Source organism: Sinohyriopsis cumingii, unplaced genomic scaffold (genome assembly GCF_028554795.1).
Source record: "Sinohyriopsis cumingii isolate HCF-2022 unplaced genomic scaffold, ASM2855479v2 utg000873l, whole genome shotgun sequence".
Lineage (NCBI taxonomy): Eukaryota > Metazoa > Mollusca > Bivalvia > Unionida > Unionidae > Sinohyriopsis > Sinohyriopsis cumingii.
Window position 1 is genome coordinate 2863042 of NW_028315938.1, and position 12479 is coordinate 2875520.

The 12479-nt window shown below is 34.7% G+C and overlaps 1 protein-coding gene across 2 annotated transcripts in view; it reads left to right on the forward strand.

The window, feature by feature from the left end:
- LOC149773169 (ubiquitin-protein ligase E3B-like) overlaps positions 1–6391 on the forward strand; it is a 103315-nt gene extending 96924 nt beyond the window's left edge. For both annotated transcript variants that reach the window (XM_089946750.1, XM_089946751.1), the window contains exon 32: positions 1341–6391. In XM_089946750.1, coding sequence (XP_089802876.1) covers positions 1341–1532 — 192 coding nt within the window. In that variant the 3' untranslated portion in view covers positions 1533–6391. The remainder of the gene's footprint in view (positions 1–1340) is intronic.
- Positions 6392–12479: the final 6088 nt, after the last annotated feature.

A 12479-nucleotide genomic window follows, 5' to 3' on the forward strand; every position in this document is an offset into this window, starting at 1 on the left:
AAAATCAAATCATAATGAACTTGCAAGTCTGACAGTATGCAAACCATTAAACTCTTATAGAAGTATGTCTGATATTTTATATCATTGACCCAGTGTTTTAACTCTTGTAGAAATATGTCTGATTTTTTTAATATAATTATCCCCATCATCCATTCAACCACAAACACAGCTCTTAAATCACTTGATGGAATTCACATAACTTAAGCACATAGGTTGCCCCTCTTGCGATAATTTGTGATGGTCATGAATTTTTGGGCCTCTTTCCCAGGGTCCATGGGAGTTGGTCTAAACTTGCACAAATAATGCAGTTACTGTCACCTTTAAATATTTTGTTGTGAGACTTTTTGTGAATGCACTTTTAGGAGGAGGTATGTATGTAAGAGAAATTAGTTTACACCCCAAGGGTAGCAGTTACAGTGGGAAGGGGGTCATTGTTACAGTCCCAGCATAACAATCACAATTGGAGAGTTGGTCATATTTACAAACCTTGGGTAGCAGTCCCAGTGGGAATGGGATCATTGTTAGATCCCCAGGATAGCTGTCCCACTGGGAGTCGTGGTTATAACCTGTGTTAGGAGGGGGAGGGGATACTAAAAGTGGAAGATGTAATACTTGTACTGGATTTTTGGTTACAAACCCAGAGTGTCAGTCCCACTGGGAGGGGGCTCACTAGGAATGGATCTCTTGTTATAACTCAAAGGTAGCAATCCTAGTTGAGAGGTGGGAGAGGGGCACATGTGCTGGAATTTAGGTTATAACCCCTAGATAGCACAACAGTGGGCATGGAGTCAGTAGGTGGGAAGGGGTGACACTTGTGCTGGATTTTGGGTTACAGTCTCTGGGTAGCAATCACAGTGGATATGGGGAGGGGCACTTATGGTGGATTTTAGGCTAAAAACCCTGGGAAGTAGTCCTCTTTAGAAGGAGGGATGGGGGAGTGGATTACAACCCTGGGTAGCATTCCAAGTGGTGAGGAAGTCATGGAAACCGCTTGTATTGGATTTTTGGTATCAACTCCTGGGTAGGATTTCAAAGTGGTAGGAGGAGAGGGGTTTCATTTGTTGTAGAACTTTGGTTACAACTTTGTGTCAATCCCAACACTGAGGGTCATGGAAGATATTTGTGGTGGAATTTAAGTTACATCCCCAAGGTAAGAGTCTTGGTATTGAGGGGTCAGAGGAACACTTGGGTGGGTTTTAAGTAGCAGTCTTTGTGTGGTGGGGCTGGTGTTACACTTGTATTGGATTTGTTAGGGATTTCAACCCTGTGTCTGTGTAAATCAGTATTTTGGCCTTGATAGGCTTTTTGTCATTAATTTCCTGCATACCTTCTTTTTCCAGGACACAGGTGACACAGTAGGGAGTGTGCTAAAGGGATTTTTCAACATAAAGAAGAGAGACCCTGTGGGTCGCCTCCCAACATCCTCAACCTGTTTCAACCTGCTAAAGTTACCCAACTACCAAAAAAAGTCCATCCTGAAAGAGAAACTCAAATATGCCATTCATTCCAACACAGGATTTGAACTATCATGAGAGATAGGGCAAAGTGGAATGGATTTTCATCAAATGATGGGTCATTTACAGACACCTATTTATTTGAAGTCTTTCACTGACATTGTGCAAATGAACACTGGACCATTAATACATTAAGAATTTAGACTGGTGTAATTTACTTTTTCTTGTGTAATGACAAAAGAAGACAAGAGTTTTACTGTAACAATGACTTATGAAAAGAACGTTTACAAGCTTTCATTCTCAAACACATATTAGTTTTATAGTGATCATGATAATGAGTTTTGACAAGAGCATCAATTGTCATTTTATCAAGATCAAAACTTAAACATAAAGAAATATATTTCTCAAAATTACTAAATTAAATGCAATCAAGTAGTCGAGATTTTCTCAAGTTCTTTTTTATCTTCATATCATTGAAGCATTATTTTTGTATAAATGTACTTTGATTTTAATCTTAGACAGGGAAAATAGGTACATACTTTTATTTTCATGTCATTGTGTTGTTAATCTTCTGATGTAGGCTATTCATAAAATATGCTCTAATTTAAGTTTCACTGTTCATCTCCTTGTGTGCCAAAGTATATAGCTAGAATCAACTTTGTGATAATGTTGTGAATTTTTATTATCATGTAACTAGAATGTCTAAGACACTCTATATATATATATATATATATATATATATATATATATATATATATATATATATATATATATATATATATATCATACAAGCATAATCATTAAACCAATATCTTGACTGTTTGTATTTAAGTATGGGATAACATCGTACTCATTAGATTCAAACTGAGGTCAGGGTAACAACTATATATCGAGTACCTAATCCATGTACTAATGCAATGGCGTTTGTGTGTAAGGGATAACATTTTACTGATAACAAATAGCCTAGTTGTGATTGTTGTTATTGTTTAATATCCCTTCTTGACATATGATAAACTTTTATATCTCCTGCAACAGACTCATTTGTTTTAACTATTGCTATGCATTACAATCAAAGTTTCATTTCTTCTAGAGCTTATCAGATTTGTCACTATTCTGACCTCCAGCCAGGCATGTTAGAACTTAAATCACCATCCGTTATTCAGCAGAAGAGTACATCAAACAATGTAAATCTTTTGCCTATTGACTTGTAACATTCCATCTATCAGTGAATGCCTTTTCAAGTTATGAATTGCATTCATGTTACAGCAAAGTCTCTTGAGTGACCATCAGCAGTAGTTTTATTTTACATGTCACTCATGAGAAATGCCACAAAGGTAAAACACAATCATGCTGTTCCCAGGGATACATCTAAAATAAACTTATGGTTGATGATTTTTACATGGAAATACCTACTTTTAAGATCATGCTATTGTCATTTGACATTATAAACAGGTCTATGACATGGATTTTATTGTCATTTAACCTAATGAATAATTCCATAACATTGATTTTATTGTCATTTGATACATGAAATAGGTCAGTGACAGAGATTTTATATTTTTACCTAATAAATAAGTCCACCTGTACCACCACCATGGGATGTCACTCTAACATAGAATGGCCCAGCCATTCTCTACCTTTGTGTGCTGTACATCTCGACCACCACCATGGGAATCCTTTGTCATAGAATGACCCTGCCACTTTGTACTATTGTGTACCATATCACTGTACAACCACCTTGGGAAGCCACTGTCATAGAATGGCCATGTCACTTTGTACCATTGTGTGTCAGACATCTATACCAACACCTTGGGAATCCATTATCATACTATGGCCAAGTCATATTGTACCATTATGTGCCATACATGTGTACCATTGCCTTGATAAGCCACTGTGCCATAGAATGGCCATGTCACTTTGTACCATTGTGTGCCAGACATCTATACCAATGCCTTAGGAATCCATGATCATACTATGGCCAAGTCATATTGTACCATTGTGTGTCAAACGTGTACCATTGCCTTGATAAGCTACTGTGTCATAGAATGGCCATGTCACTTTGTACTATTGTGTGCCAGACATATATACCAATGCCTTGGGAATCCATTATCCTACAATGGCCATGTCATATTGTACCAGTGTGTGCCATACGTGTGTACCATTGCCTTAATAGGCCACCGTGTCATAGAATGGCCATGTCACTTTGTACTGTTGTGTGCCAGACATCTATACCAATGCCTTGGGAATCCATTATCATACAATGGCCATGTCACTTTATACCATATTGTCTCATACTTCTGTACCATTGCCTTGGGAATCCATTATCATGAAATGGCCATGTCATATTGTACCATTGTGTGCCATACATGTGTACCATTGCCTTGATAAGCTACTGTGTCATAGAATGGCCATGTCACTTTGTACTATTGTGTGCCAGACAGCTATACCAATGCCTTGGGAATCCATTATCATACTATGGCCATGTCACTTTATACCATATTGTCCCATACTTCTGTACCATTGCCTTGGGAATCCATTATCATGCAATTGCCATGTCATATTGTACCATTGTGTGCCATGCATGTTGTGTACCATTGCCTTAGTAGGCCACTGTGTCATAGAATGGCCATGTCACTTTGTACCATTGTGTGCCATACATCTGTACCATTGCCTTGGGAGGTCACTGTGTCATACAGTGACTTACTGTTTCATCAATTGTGGTTAGGAGCATTAATCCCTTATAGCAGGGGTGGGCAAATTATGGGCCACGGGCCGCATGTGGCCCACCAAGGGCTTTCATACGGTCATGGAACAAGTCATCATTCGCACTGACTCTGTTTATGTTACTCTGTTTATCAAATAAATGTGCTTCTTTTGAAGTTTAAGTTATCAAATATTAACAACATATTAACAACTGAAAATTAATTAGATGTTATTTAGAAAAATCTTTTGTTTTTGCTATTTCAGATATTAATTATTTTACTTAATGAACTATGCGGCACGCAACAAGGTGTAAATTTGTGTATGCGGCACTTGCACTGGAAAGTTTGCCCACCTCTGCCTTACAGAATGATTAAGTTTTCTCAAAACATCAGTGTCTCATGTCTTATTAGTCCTATAGTGTATCATCACTGTTTTGTATCCTGATTAGGTTTACATACATCTTTTATAATGCTCATGTTATCTGCAGAATTGTAGTTCTCTTGTAAATTTACTGTATTTTGAAGACCAAAACAGCTCATGTGATGGTCATGTTTCTGTTGTCCATGACTGTAAATAGCTGTATGTTATTCCCCATTCTTAAACTACTGGGAGGAAAGCCATGAACCTTGTCACATATTTTTATCCTTTAGTCTTGTTGGTCGACTAAACTCTGTGCAGTGCCAGATTACCAAATAGGCAGAGTAGGCACCAGCCTAGGGGCCATGCGACAACGGATCAAAATAATATTGATAAAACGTATTAGGAGATAATTTGCGATGGGGCCACAAGATTTTGACTGCCTAAGGGCCTCCGCAGGGTTTAATCCGGCACTGACTCTTTGGATGAAATCAGCTCCAAAACAGCTATAACACATGCATTTTTCCATGTAATCAGATTGTGAGAGATGAAAAGACTATGCACTTCAAAATTGGACAGCTTCCAACACAGGTGAAGGGAGGTAACTCAATGGGTATGTACATTCATGCGATGGGGACATAATTATCTCACCATCAGTGTATGCTTATCATCATCAACTTGAACCTGACAGAATTTACCCAGATGCATATTTTTTAAGTGCAGGTATTTCTTCTGTTACAATAGATGGTCCAAAAATTAAAACAAGATGATTTCAGTCTGATCTCCATTCCAGGATCCAGATTTTTAAATTTGATTTCAATCTTTGAGGCTTGATGGACTTGAAAATATATTCAGTAATGAGCACATTGTATTTCTTAGATTTATACTTCATTTGAATACTAGCATTCACTTTCTAATATCAGCTGAACTTGCTCTCTAATTTTATGTCAACTAGGTCTAGAGTAATGAAATCCTTAATCATCAGATTTTGTCTCAACACGACAGAGTTATAGCCCCTGGTTAATTTAGAAAAGGCATCCAAATGGCTTGTAAACAATTTAGCATCAACACTATTTAATGTGACTGCAGTTGTATTCGTTAGGAAGCTTCATCTTCACAACATTTCTTGTTAATTGGACCATTCTTTAATTTGTACCATAATTAACAGAGTTATTGCCCGTATTAAACTTTGGATGCCTTAGTGTAATGTTACAAATCTATCATTGACATTTCTTGCTTGATTTAAATTACTATTTTGTGAATAATCATATTCAGTTACATTTATTGTTAATATTATCTTGGAAATATATTGACCAATTTAGATGACAAAACTGATTTCTTTTTACCTTATTCTATAGCGATATTGTATTTGATTGACTAAGCACAATTACACAGTTAACATTGTCTACAATTTCTATAGCCTTTTGTTGGCTGGGTACAGTGACCATGTACAGTAGAGCCATCTTGTCAGGGACCAATATTGTTTCTAAAGACATAATTGTTAACAAGAAGAATATTTATTGAATTCATGGCTTGTATAATTTGATAATTTACACAAAAATTAGTACTTTCTTGCAAGTCAAAATTCAGTAAATCTAAGGTTGTTAGAAACAGTTTTCACTGTATTGTTTGAACATTAGGTATTTTAAGTTGTGAATTGTCAGATTGTCAACAGGCAATCAATCAAGTGTGCATGATTGCTGTATTTCTTTCTGATGGCCTCATTTTTAATACTTATTTTACTGCAACACAATTACAATTGATTATGTAATATGTATTTGTTAAAGTTTATGACACTTTTAATTTATATGACATGTCTGAAACACTTAATAATCTGCATTCAAGAAATAATAACATTAAAAAGATATATGCTTGGTTGGTTTACTTTCCTGTTGTTTTTAGAGACTTTTTTTACCAACCAGTTGATTTTGCCATCTTTGAAATGAAATCTCTAGAACCAATACAGTTTGTGTGTCTTTGACAGGTATTTCATGTGAATTTCAATATTTTAACTGAATTTCAAGGATTTATGTTGACAATTGCAGTTTATGTTTTAAAATTATATGAAATTGTTGTACTGGTATTTCCTAATGCTAGTATCGTTTCCTGTCACCATGACCACAGACCTATAATCACTCATCACCATGGACAATCATTGTAGCCCAGGTGAATCATTCAGATGTGTCTGTTGAGGACATCATACTTTTTGTGAACCAGTCAAGAAAATTTGCAGAGTCAGCCACAAATCACCAGAGAGAACTGTGACTTTCATTTTACACCTTCATGACATGCAGTTTCTTGTCACTATTCTGAATATCTTTATAAAATACTTGTATGAAAAATACTTATCAAGGGTATACAGTATTTAATGAAATCAGTTTTCCTCACTGAATCTGTATTATCCAGTTGGACTCTCTTTTTTCTGGTACACGATCTGATACACTCTTTCCAATGGTCAACTGACTTTTTAATGACCAGACAAACGTATAATCGTGTTGATACAGAAGTCTTGATCTTGATTGCCTTTAACGCTTATTTAAACACCAATGTTCACCTCTTATTATAACACCAATGTTCACCTCTTATTATAACACCAATGTTCACCTCTTATTATAACATCAATGTTCACCTCTTATTATAATGTCAGTGTTCACCTCTTATTTAAACATCAGTGTTCACCTCTTATTTAAACATCAATGTTCACCTCTTATTATAATGTCAGTGTTCACCTCTTATTTAAACATCAATGTTCACCTCTTATTTAAACATTAGTGTTCACCTCTTATTATTATGTCAGTGTTCATCTCTTATTATAATGTCAGTGTTCACCTCTGATTTAAACATCAATGTTCACCACTTATTATAACGTCAGTGTTCACCTCTAATTATAACGTCAGCGTTCACCTCTTATTTAAACATTAATGTTCACCTCTTATTTAAACATCAATGTTCACCTCTTATTATAACACCAATGTTCACCTCTTATTATAACACCAATGTTCACCTCTTATTATAATGTCAGTGTTCACCTCTTATTTAAACATTAGTGTTCACCTCTTATTTAAACATCAATGTTCACCTCTTATTATAATGTCAGTGTTCACCTCTTATTTAAACATCAATGTTCACCTCTTATTATAATGTCAGTGTTCACCTCTTATTTAAACATCAATGTTCACCTCTTATTTAAACATTAGTGTTCACCTCTTATTATTATGTCAGTGTTCATCTCTTATTATAATGTCAGTGTTCACCTCTGATTTAAACATCAATGTTCACCACTTATTATAACGTCAGTGTTCACCTCTAATTATAACGTCAGCGTTCACCTCTTATTTAAACATTAATGTTCACCTCTTATTTAAACATTAGTGTTCACCTCTTATTATTATGTCAGTGTTCATCTCTTATTATAATGTCAGTGTTCACCTCTGATTTAAACATCAATGTTCACCACTTATTATAACGTCAGTGTTCATCTCTAATTATAACGTCAGCGTTCACCTCTTATTTAAACATTAATGTTCACCTCTTATTTAAACATCAATGTTCACCTCTTATTATAACGTCAGCGTTCACCTCTAATTATAACATCAGTGTTCACCTCTTATTATAACGTCAGCGTTCACCTCTAATTATAACGTCAGCGTTCACCTCTTATTTAAACATCAATGTTCACCTCTTATTTAAACATCAATGTTCACCTCTTATTATAATGTCAGTGTTCACCTCTTATTATAACATCAATGTTCACCTCTTATTATAACAACAATGTTCACATCTTATTATAACGTCAGTGTTCACCTCTTATTATAACATCAATGTTCACCTCTTATTATAACAACAATGTTCACCTCTTATTATAATGTCAGTGTTCACCTCTTATTATAACATCAATGTTCACCTCTTATTATAACAACAATGTTCACATCTTATTATAACGTCAGTGTTCACCTCTTGACTCGAACAATGGTTGAGGGTTAGTCCTTTCACTTTTCATTTGTCATGAAGTTATTCATTCTTGTTTTGGTACTGGTAGCCTCAATTTTAGGTCCACCTCTGGTTAAACCGAAAATAGTTACCTCAGGACGTTTGTCAATCAACGTTCCTAAATGTTTGCCTTTGGTGAGTGTGATACGTGGTCTCCTAAATGTTCCAACACCCAGTACAATTTCACACAGGCTTTGGCTGTCATGTAGGCAGCAGTGGTGATGTTGCCAAACTCATCAAGAACAAACTTCATGACTTCTTCATAGTTCTCATCCTGTTTGTACTGTTATGTGGTAGAAAAGTGCCACATTTTATACTTTTAAAATTGGTATCTATGATTGAGAGAATGGAACAATTTGGCATTCATCAATGTTCCAGTCCAGGTGCATTCATCGTGGTGACAAGTTTGTAGATAAAATATTTAAGCACATGTGTGACAAAAAGGAAAATATCAGTCATCGAAGCAATAACAAGGCAACGCAGAATGGTACAAGTTTGTTGGGTAGGAGAGCTTTATAACTGATGAAATTTTCGTTTCAGAGAATTTGATCAACATCAATGGTTTCTGTTCAAAATTCATTGTGTCAGGTAGGAGCATATTTAAACATTCTAGAGTACAAGGAACACATATTGTTGTATTTGATTCGTTCACTTTGAGATTGTCAACTTCATGCAACAAGCATGTAGAAAAGCATCATCCTCCAAACAAACCTTTGCCTTGATTTGAAAGTTCAATGTCTGCATCCTCCTCCAAACAAACCTTTGCCTGGATTCGAAAGTTCATGTCCACCACATTGCAATCTGCAACGATGCATCAAAATTCTGATCTTTTTCATTGATCTAGTCATGTTCCTACATTTCTATCACTTATTATCCTTGACATTCAAAACTGGTAAAGCTGTACAACTCCTATATTGTCAATCCTGTTTGAGGTGAGAATAACACGAGGAGTATCCATGAAATAAACATCACTAAAATTAGTACACAATTTGTGAGTTTTCTAAAATCCCAACTGTCCACAGTATAAGACCGAATCTTCTTTTTGCCATCATTTCTGACAGAAGAAATTCTAATGAATTCAATGGAAGCAGAGTAAAATCACTTCATTACCTAAAAGAAAGATTGGGAGAACAAGGTTTATCTACGTGATATATAAATAATTGGGATGAAGCCTCTTTCTCTATAGTGTTCCACTAACCCTAGAGTTAGGCCCATACTCGATAAACCTATTAAACCTAAACTTAATAATTTATATAATCTTTCTGATTCTCAGCTGTAATTTTAATATTTGTAGCAATTATAATGGCTGCTAGTGTTAATGATGCCTACAAGGTTCTTTGAGATGTGAGTGTATAAAACAAGTTCTGAGACATCGTAAAACAAGTAAAAATTTAAGTCAATTAATGAAGAGATGGCTACATATGTGATACCTGAACAAAGATTTAATGTATTGATTGTACATGGTAGTGTTTCATATTAATTGACCTAAAGCTTATGGGACAACAAACAGTTAAACTGTAAACAATCTTGGAGAAATCTTGATTAAGGGGCGATCCATTTAGTACGTACGCAAAAATCTGGTGAATCTTGACCAATCCCCCCTTACTGTACACATGCATACTTTTTTACCCCCCCCCCACTCAAGTACGTATGCTTGACACCCCCACCCCCCCCCCGATTCTATAGAATGGACTATATTTAATCCATGCAGAAATGATCAAGGATTAATAATATTAATGTTTTTAATAAAATGGATAGTCCACTGATGTTGAATGTCTGGCTGCATCAAAGAAATAAGCTGTGTAACTTTGAAAAGTTTATCTAGTTTCCACTAAAATTCAAATGCCGACTGAACCCAGTTGAACAGGTTATGTATTATACAAATTATTATTGAGGTTTCACCCCCAACCCACCCGTTTATGCATGTGTACATTATCAGTAGACCCCCGTAGCAAGTGTATGCATTTATGTTACCCTCCTCCCTCCATGTGTATGTACTAAATGGATAGCCCCTAAAGATGATTCTTACTGTGTTGATGATAAAGACAATTCATACTGTGTTCATGATTAAAGACAATTCTTGCTGTGTCAAAAATTCAAGGTAATTCTTACTGTGTTGATGATTAAAGACAATTCTTACTGTGTTCATGATTAAAGACAGTTCTTACTGTGTTGATGATTAAAGACAGTTCTTACTGTGTTGATAATTAAAGACAATTCTCACTGTATTGATTAAAGACAATTCTCACTGTGTTGATGATTGAAGACAATTCTTACTGTGTTGATGGTTAAAGACAGTTCTTACTGTGTTGATGATTAAAGACGGTTCTTACTGTGTTAATGATGAAAGACAATTCTTACTGTGTTAATGATTCAAGACAATTCTCACTGTGTCGATGATTAAAGACAATTATCACTGTCTTGATAATTGAAGACGATTCTTACTATGTTGATGATTAAAGACAATTCCCACTGTGTTGATAATTGAAGACAATTCTTACTGTGTTGATAATTGAAGACAATTCTTACTGTGTTAATGATTAAAGACAATTCTTACTGTGTTGATGATTAAAGACAATTCTCACTGTTGGTAATTGAAGACAATTCCTATCGTGGTGATTAAAGAAAATGCTTACTGTGTTGATGATTAAAGACAATTCTTATTGTGTCGATTCAAGACAATTCTTACTGTGTCGATCATTAAAGACAATATTCTTACTGTGTTGATGGTTGAAGGCAGTAATTACTGTTTTGATGATTAAAGACAATTCTTACTGTGTTGATGATTAAAGACAATTCTTACTGTGCTGATGATTAAAAGACAATTCTTACTGTGTTGATGAATAGAGACAATTCTTACTGTGTTGATGAATAGAGACAATTCTTACTGTGTTGATGATTAAAGACAATTCTTACTGTGTTGATGTATATAGACAATTCTTACTGTGTTGATGATTAAAGAGAATTCATACTCTGTTGATGATGAAAGACAATTCTTACTGTGTTGATGATTAAAAACAGTTCTTACTGTGTTGATGAATATAGAAAATTCTTACTGTGTTGATGACTAAAGTCAATTCTTACTGTGTTGATGATTACAAACAATTCTTACTGTGTTATTGATTGAAGACAGTTCTTACTGTGCTGATAATTGAAGACAATTCTTACTGTGTTAATTATTAAAGACAATTCTTACTGTGTTGATGATGAAAGACAATTCTCACTGTATTGATAATTGAAGACAATTCTTACTATGTTGATAATGGAAGACAATTCTTACTGTGTTGATAATTGAAGACAATTCTTGCTGTGTTAATCATTAAAGACACTTCTTTCTGTGCTGATGGTTAAAGACAGTTGTTACTGTGTTGGTGAATATAGACAATTCTTACTGTGTTGATGATTAAAGACAATTCTTGCTGTGTTGATGATTAAAGACAATTCTTACTGTGTTGATGATAAAGACAATTCATGCTTTCTTGATGATTAAAGACCATTCTTACTGTGTTGATAATTGAAGACAATTCTTATTGTGTTGATGATTAGAGACAATTCTTACTGTGTTGATGATTAAAGACACTTCTTACTGTGTCTATGATTAAAGGCAATTCTTACTGTGTTGATGATGAAAGACATTTCTTACTGTGTTGATGACTAAAAACAATTCTTACTGTCTTGATAACTTAAGATAATTCTTACTGTGTTGATGTTTAAAGACAATTCTTACTGTGTTGATGATTGAAGACAGTATTCTTACTGTGATAATGATTAAAGACAAGTTTTACTGTGTTGATGATTAAAGACAGTTCTTACTGTGTCGATGATTAAAGACAATTCTTACTGTGTTGATGACTAAGAAAAATTCTTACTGTCTTGATAACTAAAGATAATTCTTACTTTGTTGATGTTTAAAGATAATTCTTACTGTGTTGATGATTGAAGACATTAAAGACAGTTCTTACTGTGTTGATGATG